Genomic DNA, 21199 nt, shown 5'->3' on the forward strand with positions numbered 1-21199 from the left:
TTAGAGATTCTAAATGATGTTATCTTCCATCAGAACAGATTCACCCTACACTCTGGCAGGCAGCAGAGAGAGGGACATAGTCTCTGTTGATGGTTTTAAAATATGGATACACATTCTTCAATATACTCTTCCTTTAAAAAAGTAGAGTCTAATTTTTGTCTTAGGCTATACTTAGTGACAGCAAATAGAATATGGCAAAAGTGGCAGTATGTAACTAGATCATAAAAAGCATCAGAGCTTCCTTTCTTTCTCTTGGATTGCTTGCTCTGGGGCAAGTTAACTGCCATATTAACATGGCAGCAAGCATAGTTTAAGAGGACATCAGGCAGCATGTGCAGAATCCCATATGGTAAGGCGCCCTGCCAACAGCCATGGGAGTGAACCATTTTGGAAGTAGGACCTTTAGCCCTCATTGAGCCTTCAGATGACTACAGCTCCTGCCATCATCCTGACTGTGGTGACAGATCCTGAGCCAAAACCCCCAACTGTAGTGCTCCATACTGCCTTACCCACAGAAACTGAGATAATAAATGTTTATTTTTTAAGCCATTGTGTTAGATAATAAACTTAAATCTAATCAGGAATTGAGCACAACTGAGGCTTATTTGTAGCCCTTATAAGACTCGGTCTGTTTTGATTTTACTCCATCTATGGCATAGCCCTCTAAGACTCCCACCAGAAAGACTGGAGTGTTTCCTAATGTTCCTTTTGCTGGTTGTATATTCCAATTTTTGTCTCCCTGATACAATCCACTGTGCTATCAGCCACCTTCTGCTTGGCTTCTCAGTATTCCCGAAAGGTTTCATTGACAGATGCCCTAAGAGGAACACCATTGGCAATTGTCTAGCCCACTTCTGTATACCCTCTTTCTCTCTGGGATCTCAGTTCCCTAAGTCCTGGCTTCTACCACAGCTTTCTGATGTCTGCAAAGATATATATATCAAGCAAACACACACACACGCACACACACACACATATATATGTATATGTATATATACGTATGTATATATTAAATTTCTTAAGATTTTTAAAAATAATAGCTTCTTAAATTGTTCAAGTGTGGGGGTTCTGTCATAGCTGTTCTACGTAGCAGTTTATGTACTTCTTTATACATATAATTTATTTAAAATTTTTCAAAAAATATTTAAGAAATAAAAGAACTTTATTTTTTTTTAAGATTTTATTTATTTATTTATTTGACGGAGAGAGAGAGAGATCACAAGTAGGCAGAGAGGCAGACAGAGAGAGGAGGAAGCAGGCCCCCCGCTGAGCAGAGAGCCCGATGTGGGGCTCAATCCCAGGACCCCGAGACCACGACCTGAGCCAAAGGCAGAGGCCCTAATCCACTGAGCCACCCAGGTGCCCCAGAAATAAAGGAACTTTTAAAAAGAAAGCAAAAACATGTTGCTCCCACTATTATTAAAACTCTAAAGAAAGCCAGGAGGTTTTATAATTGTTTTTTTCTGCTAATCCCAAGTATTGAAGGAATTAGTGCCACAACTAACTTTCTATGTCTATAGTAATGGTTGGATTTAGAAGTTTAAACATTTTTCTTTTGAGAATATGTAGGAAATGGGAAAGGCAGTAACAGCTGAGCTGAACAAGTTCATAGAAGAGAAGGCTTATGGACCAGAACACATGTTTGAAGAAAAGGAACTTGTTTAAATAGGAAGAAAATGCCATTATGTGCAATCATTTCCAAAAGGGAAAGGAAGCTTCAAGTTGTAAGGCACCCAGGAACAGACTATTCCACCAATCGTGATTGAATGAAACATTAATTATGTCTAAAACATAAGCCTGGCATTGAACTTCATGTGAAGAACTATTTGTAGAGATCAAAGGGGGAAAAGCAGTTACCAGCCACGGTATTTTAAGAAATTTCCTATAGTGTTGCATGTGCTCCTTCCTACTCATTCTTCATTAACATTAATTTAATCTTATAAAACTTCTCCGTCGTTTACAGATGAAGAAACCAAGGCAGAGTTTCTTGCCCCCAAAACCCTGTTAGTAAGTAACCAAGCCACTAAAGCCACCAGTGGAATTTAGACCCAGACCCAGACAAGTTTGTCTCCAGAACCCATAAACTGAAACTACTATATTATAACATTACCTGGAGAATTGTAATTAGTCATTTTAGACACAAATTTTTTTCCAAGGGCAAAATGCATGTAGAAAACATAGGTTAGATACATCCAGATGAACATGAAAATCATCGATGTCTTCAGTTTCCTCCCAGATATGGTTCATTTAAAATACAGCCATCACTGGGGCACCTGGGTGCCTCACACTTGATTTTGGCTCAGGTCATGATCTGAGGGTGGTGGGATCTTGCCCCCCATCGGGCTCCAAGCTCATTGGGGGAGTCTGCTTGAGATTCTCTCTCTCCTGTTCCTTCTTCCTTCTGTCCCCCTTTCTCTAAAAGCAAGCTTTTAGAGAGCTTGCTCTTGCTCTCTAAAATAAATTTTAAAAATCTTAAAAAACAAAACAAAACAAAACCCAGCTATCATTGGTAGCAACCAGCGGAACAGTTTTATAAAAGTAACGTATCAATAAATGCTCACAGAATTTCAGTCTTTAGTTTGCAGAGAGGTGACTTTTTCACGGTAAGTGAAACTTACCTACTTAACTTACCTACTTAACAACTTTACCTACACAGACATGCCCTATCTATGTATATATATAATCTTTAAGTAAAGTTAAATGACATAATGCCTTGCCTACTGAGACCTGCACAAACAAGTGTATTGCTTGGCAAATTTGGACAAAGTAAACACATTTTGTAAATATCTTCCAGATCAAATCAGTGGCATCCAGAATGCCTCATGCCTCACCCTTGGTCACTAATCCCACCCCTAACACACCGACCTGAGGAATCACTATCTGAACTTTTAACACCATAAGTTGTTTTTGTTTGATTTTCACATTTATATAAATGGAGTCATACTCCGTGAACTCTTCGGTGTCTTGCCTCTTTTGCCACCATTACGCGTTGTGAGGTTCATCTGTGCTGTTCCTTATCCATTTATCCATGTATCCATTCTTGTGGCTGTATGGTGCTCATCACACGAATGTACCTCATTCTACTTACTCACAACTGTTAATGGGCATTTGGGCTGTTTGCAGATTGGGGAAATTATGAGTAGTGCTGTTATGAACATTCCTTTACATGTTTTTTGGTGAATGTACATACATTTCTGTTGAACATTTGCCTGGAAATGGAATTGGTAGGTCATAGAGTGTATGTATTTTCAGGTTTAATAAGATATTACTAAACACTTTCCCAAGGAGGTCATACCAAAGCTACATTCCCATTAGGAAGTATAATGAAGTTTTTGTCCTTCCACATCCTTGCCACCACTTGTTAATACCTGCCTTTTTTGCTTAACCACACGGGTATGTTTACAGCATCATGTGTTGGTTTTAATTTTGTATTTCCTTCTAATAATGAAGTTTAGCACATTTTTATGTTAGCCTTTTTCATACCTTTCATGAAGTTTCTCTAAGACTTTTGCGTGTTTTCCCTTTGCGTTGCCTGGCATAAGGTTTTTGTCAGATATGTGTACTATAAATATCTGTTTCCACTCCAAGTCTTTCCACTTTTGTAATAGTGTGTTTGTATGAATTGACTTCGTAATTTCATTAAAGTCTTTTTTTCATGGTTTCTACTTTTCTGATGAATGTTCCATGTGGTTTAACTATATCCATCTTTCCTCAATATTCTAAAAAGTATTAATCATAGTTCTTTTAATGTTTTTGTTTTATAACCCCAGCATCTGGGTCATCTATATAACTGTTTCCATTGTTTTTCTGTCAGTTTCTGATCATTTGGCTCTGTCTTTTGGCCTGCTTGATAATTTCTGAAAAACCGGTGAGGCTCTGGAATAATATCATCTTACTGTACACAATATTTATTCTCTCTGGCTGAGCAGGACCCGGTCACCTGATATACTCAGAGATTGGTAGAGATTGAGGCTTGTTAATGTGGTAAGGCTCCTTCTGTCTCTAGTTAGTTCACTGTGTTTCTTAAGATACAGACCTCTATGGATTCCCAGCTGAAAGCTTGGAGTGTTCACTAGGGTCCCTCCACCTTGGTGGGTCCCAATTTGTAATCTTTACTGCCTGCCTCATCCCAATGAGAAAGCCAAAAATCCCACTCTGCTTTTTAAAGTCTTTCTGCTTGGTTTCTTAAACTCCTGAATAATGCTATATTTGATGTTCTATAGCAGCAAGGAGAAATTAAAATATTAGAAATATTGGGATGCCTGGTTGGATGCCCGATTGGCTCAGTCGGAGGAGCATGTGACTCTTGATCTTCAAGTCATAAGTTCGAGCCCCATCTTGGGGGTGGAATTTACTTAAATACATGAACTTTTTAAAAACAAAAAGTTAGAAATATTTTAGAAATGTTAAATGAAGAATTTTTAGATTGATAGGAGATTTTGACTCTACTGTAGTGAACATCTGAAAAGAATTGCTTATGGTTAAGTAACAAAACTAAATACAGTTATCAATCTATGATGACTATTACTAGTAGGAAAAAAATATACAAAATAAACTCTTTAGGTTTTGTTAAAGACAAAAAATGGAAAGAAGAATGAAATATTCTTGATAAAATTTAGATCTGAACATTTGTTTTTGTTTACTGAACTTAGTAATAATGGCTGTTAGAATCTCTTATTGATAAATTTGGGGAAAATTGTTGAATTAAATCTGTTCTAAAATGTACATGAAAACAGTTCCAAAATGAATGTGTAGGAAATGTCTGCTTCTGCCCATGAAGTATGAATTGCTACAGGAATTGTTCTTTTGTTGTCAACAAACAGAAGACCAAAGTAAAAAAGGAAAAGAATTGTGTGCAGACATTGTTCAACAGGGAGCACAAGACTCTGTCCATGGGAGAAGGGAAACAGGTGACGTGCACCCACCACTGTTCAGGCTTAATGCCTGCAGGCATTTTGCAGCTAAAGGGCAGGGGCAGGAGGAGCTCAAACAGCCTCTAGAGGTCTTGCTACATTTAGATCAGAGATTGGGGGCTCTGAGTTGGCTAGAATTTATGAGGCAGAACAATAAAGAAAGCAAATTGTGTAAAGACTGAGCTCTGATGATCTGCAGAGGGAACCTCTTGAATCATAGGCTGAATGCAGATCTGTGCCTGCAGAGGATGAAACTACAAGAGGCAGGGGAGACCCATTGGAAAGAAGACCAAACACTTTTGGATATTGTACAGGGCTGGGAACATTTTGCTTTCCCACGGACTGTAATGAACAATGGAATAACAGGTAGAGAGTCCTTAGGTGGGTGTAGCTGTAGTGAGGCTGGCTTGGTCCTAGACTAAAAACTTCAACGGGCCTGCTCCCAAAAACTAAAAGGACACAAAGGATGTGAGTAATCCTGAGTAATTTAGCTGCACTCCACAGTAGTCCAACACTGTTTTTCTTTTCTTTTTAAGATTTTATTTATTTATTTGACAGAGTACAAGCAGAGGGAGCAGTAGGCAGAGGGAGAGGGAAAAGCAGGCTCCCCGCTAAGCAGGGAGCCCAACTAGGGGCTTGGTCCCAGGACCCTGAGATCATGACCTGAGCCAAAGGCAGACACCTAACCAACTGAACCACCCCTGTGCCCATGGTCCACCACTCTTTGAAAGAATGAAACATCATCCATCATTCAACAGTGTAAATTTTACAATGTCTGACATCTAATCAAAAATTACCAGACATGCAAAGTAGCAAAAAATATAATTCATAACAAGGAGAAAACTAAAATACTAGGAACAGACATGGAAACAGTATGTTTGATGGACAACAACAACATAAAACAGCTATTATATCATTGAGTGTTCATGTCCCAACAATATAAAGGAAAATGTGAAAATAACAGATTTAAAAAAAAAACAACCCGGGGCGCCTGGGTGGCTCAGTGGGTTAAGCCGCTGCCTTCGGCTCAGGTCATGATCTCAGGGTCCTGGGATCGAGTCCCGCATCGGGCTCTCTGCTCAGAAGGGAGCCTGCTTCCTCCTCTCTCTCTGCCTGCCTCTCTGCCTACTTGTGATCTCTGTCTGTCAAATAAATAAATAAAATCTTAAAAAAAAAAAAAAAAACCCAAGTTGAATTTCTAGAAATTTGAAAGACAATAACTGAGTGTGAAGAGTACACTGATTAGGATTAACATTAAAATTAGGATAATTATTGATTTTTTAAAAAGACAGTAGAATAGCAATAGTAACTGTTCAAACAAAGGCATGGGGAGAAAAAAGACTAACAAAGAAGATGGAGAGAGCATTGGAGACCTTTGGAACAGTATTAAGTGGTCTAATATATAGATATATATATCGCTGTAGTTTCACCAGGCTGTGGGGGTGGGGAGAGAGGAAAGATGTAACAGCTAAAATTTGTCCAAATTTGGTGAAAATTCAAAACCCATAAATGTTTAAAAAGGAAAAAAAAGGTGAAAGTAGTGACTAGAAAATCTTAAAAACAGCCAGAGGAAAAAAAACCTCATTACATAGAAAGGAACAAACAAATACAATCAGGAGACTTCTTGCTGCGTACTCTGCAAACTAAAAGGCATCTCTAAAGTGTTGAAAGAAAAACTATGTATTAAAATTTCTACACTCTGTGAAAATATCTTTCAGATTGTAGGGGAAAACAGACATTTTTCAAACTAAAAATTGTTGGGGTGGGTGTGGAGACTATATCAGCAGCGGACCTGCGCTGCAAGAAATGTTAAAGGAAGTTTTACAGGCAGAAGGAAAGTAAAACCAGAGGAACTTTGGATCTGTCCAAAGGTAAAGAGATGAAAGTACTGGCTATAATAAATATGTGTGTAATATAAAATATTTTTCTGTCCTTCTACATAGGGTACATATGTGTATATATCTCATACTGTTCCTCTTATGTTGTACATGTGTGTAAGTATGTGTGTGTGTGTGTATATATAACAAAGTCATACTATTTATAGTGCTTCTGCATATGGGCAACAAACAGAATTTCAAATTTAAAAATCAGTACTGTTTACAATAATGTCAAAGAACATGATATACAAAGGGACATGATTACCAAAACATCTGTAAGACCTAACTTCAGAACTACGAGGTACATTCAGATTCATGATCTAGCATGTAAGGAGTCATCACTCCATTCTAACAAGTAAAAAGCTCAACAAACAAAAAATCAACACCTCTTCTTAGATCCATTAGAGAAGTAAGGCCACAGAGCAAAATACTGCTCCCCAAACCGGAGAGACGAACAGGCAGAAGTGGTAATCACAACATTGGGGAACTGGAGCAGAAAAGCAGAAGCTTCCGTGGGAACCAATGCCAGTTTAGGAAAATGTAAATTGTAATTGCCGGAGGCTCAGAACAGACAAATCAAGAGTTAAAAACTACAGGGGGAGACCCATAATTTTGTGTTTTACCTCCAGGAACTCTACCAGGTCCTGATGGTGAATATTGGAGAAAAGTCCCTTCATGCTTGCAGTAGCCAGTTGGCAAAAGGAACCTTTTCGAATATTCCAGACCACTCTGTTCTTAATAAGGCCTTGTCCTAGGGAGAAACCACTACTAAACCGACCTGGCTGAATGAAATTCCCAACTCCTGCTCTCTCTAGCTTTCCATATGGAGGAAGTGAATACCCAACTTCAGCTGCTCCAGCCATCTGTACCACCTAAAGGGGGTGACTGACTAAATAGTGCTAGTGAAATTCACACTCCAGAGGCACAGGCTTACTTGAAAGACTGAGAGCTAGTCATAGTATTAGTAAAACCACTTCATTACTAACGGCTTATCACAAGTCCTTTTACGCAGTACATCATGTCCACCTGTCAACAACAACAACAAAAAATCACAAGATGTACTAAAAGGCAAGAAACATGATTTGAAGAGACTAAATAAGTATCAGAAACAGAGTCAGATATGACAGAAGTGTTCAGCTTAGCAGACCAGGGATTTTGAAAAACTATTTGCTAAAGGCTTCAGTGAAAAAAAAGTAGAAAAAAATGCAAAAACGGGTGGATAAATAGCAGAGAAATGGAAATGCTTGAGACCAAAACAGTAACAATGAAGAATGCCTTTGATTGACTTAGTAGAATAGATACCTCTGAGGAAAGCATCACTGAGCTTGAAAGTCTGACAACAGAAACTTCAGAAGAGTAAACAGAAACAAGACAACAGCAAAATAAATACAAGAACATGGGACAAACTACAAAGGAACCAACTTAAGCATAATGGGAACACCAGAAGGGGAAAGGGTGTGGATGTGTAGAGAGAAAGGAACAAAAACTGTTTGAAGCCATAATTACTAAGAATTTCCCCCAAATTAATGTTAATACCAAGCTCAAAGAACACTAAGCAGGCTAGATATCAAAAAACTACATTTAGGCATAAGATATTTAAAATTCAGAAAATGAAAGAAGCCAGAGGGAAAAACACCTTACCCAGAGTGGAGCAAAGGTGAGAACTGCATCCAACTTCTCCTTAGAAACTACGCAAGCATGAATGAAAGTAAAACAGAAGTACATTTCTTTTCTTGATTTGACAAGAGTTTGTTCAAAATAATAGCAATGGTGTGTGTATGTGTGTTTGTGTGTGTGTGTGTGTGCTTAAATGAAAAGAATAACAGCAATGATAAAGGAACAGGCAGGAGAAATTAGGAATATTTTGTTATTGTAAGGTACTTGTACTACTTGTAAAGCAGTATAGTATTATTTGAAAGTGGATTAGTTGTAAATGTATATTGAAGACTTTAAGGGAACCACCTAAGAAAAAAGTATAATTGATAGGCTAAGAAGAGAAAATAAAGGGGCGCCTGGATGGCTCAGTGGGTTAAAGCCTCTGCCTTCAGCTAAGGTCATGATCCCAGGGTTCTGGGATCAAGCCCCGCATCGGGCTCTCTGCTCAACAGGGAGCCTGCCTCCCCTCCCCTCCCCGTCTGCCTCTCTGCCTGCTTATGATCTCTGTCTGCCAAATAAATAAAACCTTTTTTAAAAAGGAGAAGAAGAGGAGAAAATAAAGTCATATACAATGCAATTTTATTCATAATTGCCAAAATGTGGATGCAACCAAGATCTCCTTCAGTAGGTGAATGGATAAATAAATCATTACATTCAGACAATAGGAATATTATTCTGTACTAAAAAAGAAATGAGCTTTGAAGATTCCAACTACATGACATCCTAGGAAAGGTAAAAACATGGAGACAGGGCTGCCTGGGTGGCTCAGTGGGTTAAGCCTCTGCCTTCGGCTCAGGTCATGATCTCAGGGTCCTGGGATCGAGTCCCACATCGGGCTCTCTGCTAGGCAGTGAGACTGCTTCCTCCTCCTCTCTCTCTCTCTCTTTCTCTCTCTCTACTTGTGATCTCTCTCTGTCAAATAAATAAAATCTTTAAAAAAAAAAAAAAGATTCTCTCTCTCCCTCCTTCCCCCTCCCCTGCTGCTCTCTTTAAAAAAAAAAAAAAAAAGAAAAAAAACATGGAGACAGTAAAAAGATCAAATACTTCCAGGGCTGATGAGTAGGGATGAATAGGCAGAGCACAGGAATTTTTAGGGCAGTGACATTATTCTGGATGATACCGTAATGATGGATATGTATCATTCCATATTGTCAAAATGCATGGAATGTACACCACTAAGAGTGAACTGTGCTGTAGACTATGGACTTCGATCGTGATAATGATGTGTCAGTGTAGGTTTATCCTTTATAACAAGCATACCACCGTGCTATAGGATTTTGGTGGGGAGGTGTGGGTGGGAAGGCTGGTTAGGGATAGTAAGTATATGGGCAAATTCATTATTAGTGTCACTTCACCCAAATCATTCTGTAGTCTTTTAATGCAGTCTCAATCAAACTCCTGGCAGCCTTTTTTTATAGAAAATAACAAGCTGATTGAAAACTTAAGTGAAATGCAAAAGACCTAGAAGATGAAAGCAGTTTTAGAAGAACAAAGGTGGAAGACACACATTACCTAAGTTTAAGATTTCTATAAAGTTATAGTAATTAAGACAATGGTGTTGTCTTAGGATAGGCCCATAAATTGGTGGCCAGATTAGAGACTATTATATATCGTCTGTTGGTTTTCAGCAAAGAAGCCAAGGTAATTTATTGGAGAAAAGACCATCAACAACTATTACAGGAATAGCCAGAGGGGAAAAGCAAACCTGCCCTCTTCACCTCACACCATATACAAAAATAATTTGAAATGGAACATAGACCTAAATGCAAAAGCTGAAAATTAAAATTATCTATAAAAAAGTGGTATAACTGTGCATAGAAAATTCATTTAGACATTTTATGGGCTCAAAGAAATGTGTGTCAAGATCTTAAGAAAGATTTTGATGTAAATGTCAAACTCATGAAAGAGGAGTCAAGGTCAAATGGGAGCAATAACCATGATGAGTGTCATTTACCATCTTTTTCAGTTTAGTCAATGTATGGTCAATTTTTCTACTACAGTGATTAATGTAGAATCGTGGCAGGACTAATTTTTTTTTTTAAGATTTTATTTATTTATTTATTTGACAGAGATCACAAGTAGGCAGAGAGGCAGGCAGAGAGTGAGAGGGAAGTAGGCTCCCTGCTGAGCAGAGAGCCCAATGCGGGGCTCGATCCCAGGACCCTGGGATCTTGACCTGAGCCGAAGGCAGAGGCTTTAACCCACTGAGCCACCCAGGCCCCCCGAGGACTAATTTCTTAATAGCCTTATTTGTCACAGTCCTATATCCGTAAGAGTCCAAGTGTCTTACTGGTATTTTATTCAGTTATACTTTTCATTTTCATCAAGGTGAGTATATGTTCTAGAGTGACATTTATATATTGTATATTTATGTATATTGTATACTTATAGGTTATATATTTGGATTCATTGTAAATGGGTCTTTGGTAAGTTTTAAGGATCCATTATTGGACACTTACAGTCATGTAACTGGCAACACACAGGGTTTCTTGGGTATTCGGTTTATCTCCAGTTCCTGCCACAACTGTTAGATTAAACATGTCAGTTATGAAATGTTAAGTCAGAGAATTCTAACCATTGATTGCATGTTTCAGCCTGATAATGCATATTTAGTTTATTTTTGTTTTTAATTTTCTTTATCATTTTAGTAACAATGATGATGTTATGTTGATTTCTGTGGAAAGTCCTAATTTGACAACTCCAAATACATCAAATCCAACAGGTATCTTAAGTTGATTAAAATATGATCTATGAAATTAGAAAGCCTCAAATCAGTATTTGTATTAAAATGGACAATTGAATATTATCGTTCAATAAAATAAAAATTTTAATTCTACTTTCAGAAATGTTTCTATATCCATAATTAATATTATCTGAATAAATAAATGATTTCTTAATTTAACTGAGGTTTCTTTTTAACCTCGTGATTTTATTTATTTTATTTATTTAATTTATGGCCTTTTGTTTGTTTTCAATGTTTAATGGATTTGTAAGTTACAAAACTACTTAACCTTTTATATATTTCATTACATGAAATATTTGTTTGCCCTGGCATGTGTTGGTGGTAGTGATTTGGTTTTTGTTTTTTCGTTTCATCTTAAGATTTAAAGTTTGGCTATTCTTTAGCATCTTTGATTTTTTGAACTTTTTGGTTTTTTGAGTTGTTCCTCTTTAGAGTTTCTGTCTTATTCAACTTAGGTAAAAATCTTTACCCTCAGATCTCAAGTAAAGTTCCTTTCTCTTGAAATGGCTATCTTCTTGGCCTGTAAGTTCTCATTCAAAACTCCACATTTCCTGTTCATGTTTTACATTTTAGTGTATTTGCATCTTGATTTCGGAAAGCTTTGCCTCCACTTACACAGCCACTCAGTTGCCCCCAGGGCTCAGACTGTTCAGATTCTGAATCAGATATTTACAAGGGACAGTAAGCATTTATCTGAGGTTTTCTCCTGTTCTGAATTGAATGCTCCTCAGTCATCTCCAGAGTCTGGGTTAGAGGTACTGTGAATAAAGAATATGTACATTTATTTCCAAGTCTGTTTCCTCAAATGCCATATCTATTTACAGATGGATTTTCAAAAAAGAGTTACTAATAGTTGTAAAGTTACAGAAGGACAAAATCTTTTGAACCCAAATTAGATTTTTTTTATTATTTGAATTGGTTCCTCGGTCTTTGGAATGGGTCATGTCAATTGAGTTCCTTTTTTGTGATTATGTTATAAACGGTTAATGAGCATCGTCATTGTGTTGAGCACTCATGTTACAAAGTTCATAAATATCTAATAGTTTAATACATTTGTCAAATGTTGGTACTTTTTTTCAGATACTGGAAAAAACACATCAGGAAATTCTAGTACTTCACCTGGTGCTAAAACAGAAGTTACAGTAAGTATTAAATTTTATCTCTGAATGTTGTTCATCTGAGTATGTTAGTTCTGTGAACTTAGTGTTGCTGCCTGGTGGGGGTTGGGGGGGTCACTTAGTTTTGTCATTCATTCTCTGTAACATTAATGCCTGATTAGTTAGCATACCCAGATTTCCAGTCTAGCTTAAATATTAAAACAGTTAGGGACAAACATATTTCACAGTCCTACTTATTTACCAAACTAACTCGGACTTTGCTTAGTCATATTCTCAGAAACCATATAGTATTTCCTCAGCCCCTCACTCCTAATAATAGAGTTCAATTAAGCTATAGCGTTTTCTTTTTTAAAAATATTTTCTGCAGGGCGCCTGGGTGACTCAGTGGGTTAAGCCTCTGCCTTTGGCTCAGGTCCTGATCCCGGGGTCCTGGGATTGAGCCCCGCATTGGGGGTCTCTGCTCAGCGGGGAGCCTGCTTCCTCCTCTCTCTCTGCCTGCCTCTCTGCCTACTTGTGATCTCTGTCAAATAAATAAATACAATCTTTAAAAAGAATATTTTCTGCTATGGAGGCAAATCTTCGTTTTCTAACAATTTTTCAGGCTGTAGAGAAGAAGAAATTCGATTCTGTGATTGATCTGACGAAAGAAGCCCTATCAAACTGCAACACAGGTAAAGGATTTGTCTTTCCTTTTTTTTTTTTAATTAACATATAATTTGCCCCAGGGGTACAGGTCTGTGAATCATCAGGCTTACATATTTCACAGCACTCACCATAGCACATACCCTCCCCAATGTCCATAACCCAGCCACCCTGTCCCTGCCCCCCAACCCTGTCTTTCCTTTTTAAGAAAGAGGGAAAAGAACAGTCCAGAAAGCGTTTGACCGATTTATAAAGTCTGTTTTAGTGTGTTAGGTGTGTGTATAGCTCTATGCAATTTTATCATGTATTCATGTAATGGTCACTACAATCAAATTACAATTATGCATGGGTGTCATGTGATGATACAGTATGTATCTTTTTGAGACTGACTTCTTTTACTTAGCATGATTCCCCTGTGGGTCATCACAGCTGCCTATCAGTAGTATTGCTTTTTATGGTCGAGTGGTCTTCCATGATGCAGATGTATAATGGTTGATGTTTTCACTCACTGAAAGATAGCTGGGTTGTCTGGGACTATTACGAATCTCTTTTCCTGTACACACCTTTCTTTTTGGTATCAGTAGCCCTGTGAAAGGGTACTAGGGCAGAGCATGGAAATGTAGAGGAAGAATGACAGCAGTGCCTTCTTTCTCAGATTTAAACAGGAAGTAAAATGTAGTCATCTGGGGCTAGTCATCAGTTACAAATAAGTTTCAACTCTTAATAACTGCACTTGAATGTTCTTGTTACTCTTAATAAAATCTGGGAATGTAACTTATTTAAGCATTAGAAAATTATGTACTATTTAAAAATGGGGAGTAGCATAGTAAATATATAGCCAGTTCCTTCTCCCCTTTCAACTGGGATCCAAACAAAGGTTAGAACCATTGGAATCTCCAGGTACCCCATGATAGAATTAAAAAGCCCTTCCATTTCCAGTTCCAAGATGAAGATTAGAAATATAAATTTGAAAGATGAATTGGGAACCTATAATAATCGGTTACTTTTTAATTAAGATTATTAAGTCATTTCTAAACTATAGGGTACAGGATTTGAGATACAGTAAAATAAAAAGAACACAGATTCATTCAGTGCTTTAGAAAGTAAGTCAGACCTCTAAGTGGGGGGGGCTTCAGTTTCAAATCTAGCAGTTGGACAGATGGACCATACTCATTTATGCTGCCGACTCATGATAATGTGAATCTGTTCATCTTGTAGAGTGTCCAGTTCTGAATAAAGGTATCAGGTCAAACTTGGACTGTTTCCCATTATTCCCAGCCTTAATGAATGGTATCACCAGCTCACCCAATTTCCCAAGCTAGACATGAGTCGCTTTTGACTCTTGGGTCTGCCTCATTCTACTGTGTCTCCCCAGGTATGTCTGATGACCCCACTCTTCATTCTTTCATATTCACTTCAGACTCTTAGGCTGGATTTTTCCTTCCAGGCTCCCCTTACCATTGGTATTTGGGGCACACCTGTATTATAGCTGTATGGCATTGCTCTGTCATTGTTTCTTTACATATCACTTCCTGAAAGGACTCCATTCTCTCCGGCCAGCGTCAGTGGCTTTATTAATCTGTAAGTCTCCATCCTCTTAGCACAATGCTTAACACATAGTATACATTCCCCCCCAAAATACTGAATTAATGCATATTTTCCACTGAAGAGTTTTAAAGGAAATGTAAGTTCACATACTGTGAATGGGAGTATAAATCTTTCTGGGAGACCTTTTGTCAACATCAAAAGCTTTACAAATATGCAAGACTTTGACCCCAAAATTCTGTGACTAGTAACCTAAAGAAACTAAAGTTAAGTATAGAGGGAAGTATGAAAATGCTCATGGCAGTGCTGTTTGCGAAAAATAAAAGTCTGGAAATCCTTAAATTTCTAGAAATAAAGGATTAATTGCGCAAATTAGATTGATAAAGTATAACAGTATTCAGCCATTAAAAAGAATGTAGTAGAAGAAGTGTGTGCTAATGTAACGTGTAATGAGAAACAGGTCATAAATGCATAGAGAGAGAGTAGTGATGGAGTCAAGGGCCCAGGCTTAACTTTTAAAAAATTCCAGATACTGCAGTATAGGACTACAGTCCCTTAGAGAGGGGGATGAGTGAGATGAGCTGTACGGACTGCCCCAGCTTTCTTCCTAGACCGTGGTGCAGCGCAGGAACTCCCAAGCAGAGGATGGCCGTCTTGCCATTCCAGGTGAGGAGACAAGAGACTCATTCAGAGAGGCTGAGGCCACCAGAATGAAGGGGAAGAATATAGTGGCAGAATGAGGAAGCCACTCAGAGAAAGGGCTCCAGGACTCTAGCACAGAGTCCTCTTGAGTCCTTGCTGAAGTTTTACGCCACACATACATAGAGTAAAACCCCATAAGCCTTGGCAAAGAATGACCAAAGAGCTTTATGCTCAGAGGTGGGAAATGTTTCAGTTCTGACCAGCTGCAGTGACAGCTGTAGTGACAGTTTCTTACGGACCATCTGGGTATAAACTCATCTTAGAACAAAGGCAGCTGTAAGCCTTACCCTAATAAAACCGAAAAGCTTTGAAAGGATTGAGCTGAACTACGTATAACTTGATAGCTTATCACACAAATCCCACTGTGTTCTATTAAAAGAAGAGAATGGAATTCAACACACAACTATTTAAAATTTATAATACCCGGGGCACTTGGGTGGCTCAGTGGGTTAAGCCTCTGCCTTCGGCTCAGGTCATGATCTCAGGGTCCTGGGATCGAGCCCGGCCATTGGGCTCTCTGCTTGGAGGGGAGCCTGCTTCCCCCGTTCCCCAGCCTGCCTCTCTGCCTACTTGTGATCTCTCTCTGTCAAATAAATAAATAAAATATTTTTTTAAAGTTTATAATATCCATCATCCAGTAAAAAAGAAATCATGAGAGATACAGAGACCAAAAAATGGAATCCATAACCAGGAGAAAAATCAGTCAATAGAAATAAACTTAGAAATGACAGAGATGACAGAATTAACAGACAAAGACTTTGAAGGAACTTACAGAAATATGCTCAAAGTGGGGCACCCAGCTGGTTTAATCAGAAGAGCATGCAAACTCTTGATCTTGAGGTCATGAGTTCGAGTCCCACACTGGGGGCAGAGATTGTGTAATAAATTATTACATAATAAAATTTTTAAAGTTAAAAAAAAAGAAAGGAATATGCTCAAAGATAAGAAGTGAACAGGAAAGAATAATAGAAATAAAAGATACAAAATAGAACCAAATTTTAAAAAAGAGAACACTTAAAGTTCCATGGATGGAATACAAATTGCATATTATACAAAGAAGAAGGAGAAAGAAATGGTACACTGGAGGAAACAGTACCTGACCCAATAGTTTGGAAAGAAACTACCCAAATTAAAGAAGGATTTAAAAGAGAAGGGAAAAAAAAAAGACTGGGAAAAAGGAATCAGATTTTCAATGAACCGTGAGATGATATCAAGTGGTCCGACATACACATATGGTCAGAAGTCTTCTAAATTTAATGAAACATACAAACCCACATAATTAAGAACTTCAGTAAATTCCAAGCAGGATAAATGCAAAGAAAACCATATCGAGGTATACCATAATCCATTTCTGAAAACCAGTGATAAAGAGAAAAATCTTACAAGTGAACAGAAAACGAAACGTTTTTCAAGAAAAAAAATGTTTTATATCATAAAATATAGAGAAGAACAAAGAATTCACAGTTTTCTTAGTTGGAACTATGCAAACCAAATGTCAGTCAAATGACATCATTGAAAGGCTGGGGTAAAAAATTCCTTAACCTAAAATTCTATATCCACCAAGTATCATTCAAAAGTGGAAACAAAATTAAGACTTTTTCATATAAAAGTTGTTGTGGGCAAACCTTCATTATCAAAAAAGGGGGCCCCTGGGTGGTGCCATTAGTTGAACATCCAGATAACTCTTTGCTATAGAAGACGTGCGGACAGCGAATATTTTACATAATCCAAGAGAAGCCACAAGAAAATTCAAAGAACAAATGAGGCTAATGGAGAACAGAGGCAAGATGGTAGATTTAAACCCAACTAAACTGATAATTAGAAAACCATAAATGGTCTAACATGAAAAAGCAGACATAGTTGGACTGGATAAAAAAACAAGACCAAATTATATGATAATTATATGATGCCCTTTAAGTATAAATATACGGGTAGGTTAAAATTAAAAGGAGGGAAGAGGACAACTACGCAAAAGCACGCAAACGCTAATCATGACAAAGCTGGAGTGACTGTATTATCGTAAAACCCTTCAGAAGAAGGAACAGTACCAGAGGCAAAGAAGACCATTTCAGGTGGCCAAGAGACATATGAAAAAATGCTCCACATCACTCAGCATCAGGGAAATACAAATCAAAACCAAAATGAGATACTGCATCACGCCGGTCAGAAAAGCTAAAATTAACAAGTTGGGAAACGAGATATTGGTGAGGATGCAAAGAAAGGGGAACCCTCTTACACTGTTAATGGAAATGCAAATTGCTGTGGCCACCCTGGAAAAAGTTTAAAATGGAGCTACCCTGCAACCCACCAATTGCACTGTGGGGTATTTATCCGAAGGAAACAAACATAGTGATTCGAAGGGGTGCACGCACAACAATGTTTATAGCAACAATGTCCACAGTAACCAACTATGGAAAGAGCTGAGATGTCCATTAACAGATGAATGGTAAAGAAGATGTGGTCTATATCTACAATGGAATATTACTCAGCCATCAAAAAGAACGAAACCTTGCCATTTCCAATGACGTGGATGGAACTTAGTATTATGTTAAGCGCAGTAAGTAAGAGAAAGACAAATACCATATGATCTCACTCATATGTGGAATTTAAGAAACAAAACAGATGAACAGAGGGGAAAGGAAGGAAAAATAAAATAAAATAGAGGAGGCAAGCCATAAAGATAGTGAACTCTAGGAAAAAAACTGAGGGTTGCTGGAAGGGAGGTGGGTCGGGGGAAGGAATAACTGGGTGATGGGAATGGAGGAGGGCACGTGATGTGATGAGCACTGGATGTTACATGCAACTGATGAATGACTAAGTTCTACCTCTGAAATTAATAACAGAAAAACCTATTTCATAATGATAAAGAAGCCATTTCATCAGGAAGACCCAAGGAAACCTACATGTGTAGGCACATTATTGTAGAATTTCAAAATTCCTGATGCAAAAACTGATAGGATGAAATGATTAAAAAATAAACATTTATAATTGGAGGTTCTGTCACTCCCTTCTTGGTAATGGATAGGGCATGTAGACAGAAACAGAAGGTGTAAAACCCGAGCAACACTACCTACCCAACAGAAGCTAATTGACATTTTTTTTTAAAGATTTTTATTTATTTATTTGACAGACAGAGATCACAAGTAGGCAGAGAGGCAGGCAGAGAGAAAAGAAGGGAAGCAGGCTTCCCGCTGAGCAGAGAGCCTGATGTGGGGTTCAATCCCAGGACCCTGGGATCAGGACCTGAGTTGAAGGCAGAGAGAGGCTTTAACCCACTGAGCCACCTAGGTGCCCCCCCTAATTGACATTTGTAGACTGCTCAACCCATAGTTCATATTTAATTACCACCTAAGGCGTAAACTAGTTTTGCTTAAAGGCTATGGAATTGATTACATTTCAGATAGATTTTACTTCTCAAATCTTGTGTTCACAGGAAGTTCAGCATCCGCCGTGGAGTCACCTGCAAAAGCTGCTTTGATGTCAAAGGAGACAACCCCCGCGGCACAAAATGCAGCCCAGGTATGGATGGGAGCCGCTCTGTCAAGGAATACGCATTCCAGATTGAGTGGACGTACCCACTGTACTCGCACCGAAACACCTGGGTCACATTTCAGCTTGTACTTTTCCAAGATGTGCTATTGTGCCTCTGCTTACTTGTGGAACCAAAATAATTTAACTGAATTTTCCAGAAACTCTGGAGGTTAAATATGTATTTTTTTTAACCCAACAAAAGATTTTTAAGAGTAATAGCCATGGTCAATGAGGGTGGAGGGAAATGGGTGTTGGACACTCACACTTTTCGTGCAAATTAGCACAACGTTTGGGGACACAATTTGGAAATGATGGAATATTTATCCAGCATGTCTGGGACCTAACCCATTCTGGATCAGTGGTTCCAGAGCATGGAGATCTTAATGCCAAAAGAAGCTGATGGTTAAGAAGACTGGACCCAGCCCCACATAGTCTTGAATGTTCTCGTGATTCCGGTAAATGGGTCAGAGAACAGGCAGTGTATTTAGAACTGCAGTTGAGAACTTGAATCAAAAACGGCCAGTCCAGCTTGCTTAACTTTATAAATGTCTTTCTAGGTTCTTGAGTCCTTTGAGCACTTGCCACCTCTCCCAGAGCCGCCACCACTACTCCCTGAACTGGTGGACAAAATCCGGGACACGCTTCCTCCCCAGAAGCCCGAACTCAAAGTGAAACGGGTGCTGAGACCCAAGGGCATTGCCCTGACTTGGAACATCGCCAAAATCAACCCCAAATGTGCTCCCGTGGAAAGCTATCACCTCTTCCTCTGCCACGAGAACCCTAGCAATAAGTTGATTTGGAAGAAAATTGGAGAAATTAAAGCTCTACCCCTCCCCATGGCCTGTACTTTATCTCAGTTTTTAGCTTCCAACAAATATTATTTTACTGTCCAATCAAAAGACATTTTTGGGCGATATGGACCATTTTGTGATATAAAATCTATCCCTGGGTTTTCTGAAACTCTTACCTAAAAAAAAAAAAAAAGGCTTTGGTAATTACATCGTACCGCATTGTTTTGTTTTTTTCATTTTTGAGTTGTTGGTTTACGATGTTCCTCTAACACTGTTTGCCATCTTCAAGGGCCAGTCCAGATTGTGAACCCTTTGTATAGGGACCGTCCTCTTCCCTGTGTCAAAAGTGGCCTCTCGTTTCATGAATTTCTGATTTGCACCCCGTAAGTACTTCCAGTGGGTATGTTCTACAACATACTGTCGCTGGGCAGTGCTGCGCAAAGTACCGCTGCCCACGAACCCTGGAGTATGAGCCGCCCCCGGAGCCTCGGCCGGCAGTCCGCTGTCGGGCACCTGCGTCTGTGGTCAGTGCAAGTTGGTGAAAAACCCGCTCTTCGGAGGCAGGCTCGTCTGTGGGGTTCATCTCCCCAAGATCTTATGTAAATAAGTGTCTTCTCATTCTGTTCAAAATCTAAGGGCCATGAATTTGCCCTCTCCCTTGTTTTTCTTTTTTGGCTACCCAGTCACTTGGAAAACAAGTCTGGAGGTTTTCCCTAAATCTGTTTGTATATTTAAGTACATAATAAAATCAGTTAAACACCATGTGCTGTGTACACAAAACCTGGAGTATGTCTTATAAAACCGTCATCCAACCCACTGTTTCAGCTCTAGACAACGGAGTTGCTTGCCGTAGGTTTAAGGCTTTCATGTGTTGATTCTTCGGTGCTGCTCTGTTCTTCTCCTGGTGCCACCGTTCCTCGTTCCTTGGAGGAACAGAGCAGTAAAGCCCCTGAGAGCGGAGTCCCGGGCACACATCTGCCTGCGGCGCACGGGACGGAAGCTGTGGCTAGCCCGGCTCGCCTGGGAACTGAACAGGCCAGCAGACTGGGTGAGTGTGAGTCGGGCTGGGGGCTGCTGAGCAAAGGGAGTCACTGCTAGTGGGAGGGACAGTCTGCTCCCTAGAGGGGGGCTTTGTGGGTCCATGGTGAGAGTGCAGTCCTCGGAGCTCCGAGATTGCAAAAATTGAATGAGGAGCGCTTTTCTTTGGCATTTTATGAATGCCTTCACAGCTTCAGTCCAAAGTAAAGCTATTACTTCTCAGTCTCCTGTGTCTTTCTCTTCTAATACACTGCCCCTGGAAAAGCCAGATTCCGACTGAATGGATGAGAGAGCTGCCCTCCGTGAGGCCCGGTTTCCAGCTCAGAGCAATGGCGAGCCCCCTGCGGCTCAGAACAAGGGCTTCACTGGGGGGCCACTGCACCCGCTGGGGCGGGGGTGCAGACCAGATACTCAGGTACGTGCCAAGCGAAGCCCGAAGACTTGACACCTTAAACAAGATTTGGGTGTGCATCACCAAAGTGGAACTCCGTCCCCAGCCGGCCCGCTTCTGGAATGGGGGTGGGCGCACAGGTCTTACGAGTTTTCAGGATACCAGGATGAGGGAGGAAGGCTGACAATAAGCATTGGGGCTGGTGCTCGAGGAGCACTGTTTCTTGCCTTTTGCAAAGTGTAGGGGCGAGAT

At 39.3% G+C, this 21199-nt stretch overlaps 1 protein-coding gene across 3 annotated transcripts in view; it reads left to right on the forward strand.

Annotated features, from left to right (window-relative positions):
- Nucleotides 1-20739, forward strand: part of ATF7IP2 (activating transcription factor 7 interacting protein 2) — a 51028-nt gene extending 30289 nt beyond the window's left edge. For all 3 annotated transcript variants that reach the window (XM_047714469.1, XM_047714470.1, XM_047714467.1), the window contains 5 exons: nucleotides 11095-11168; nucleotides 12270-12331; nucleotides 12909-12978; nucleotides 18630-18715; nucleotides 19285-20739. In XM_047714469.1, the coding sequence (XP_047570425.1) occupies nucleotides 11095-11168; nucleotides 12270-12331; nucleotides 12909-12978; nucleotides 18630-18715; nucleotides 19285-19698 (706 nt within the window). In that variant the 3' untranslated portion in view covers nucleotides 19699-20739. The remainder of the gene's footprint in view (nucleotides 1-11094; nucleotides 11169-12269; nucleotides 12332-12908; nucleotides 12979-18629; nucleotides 18716-19284) is intronic.
- Nucleotides 20740-21199: the final 460 nt, after the last annotated feature.

The sequence above is a fragment of the Lutra lutra genome, chromosome 18 (assembly GCF_902655055.1).
Source record: "Lutra lutra chromosome 18, mLutLut1.2, whole genome shotgun sequence".
Lineage (NCBI taxonomy): Eukaryota > Metazoa > Chordata > Mammalia > Carnivora > Mustelidae > Lutra > Lutra lutra.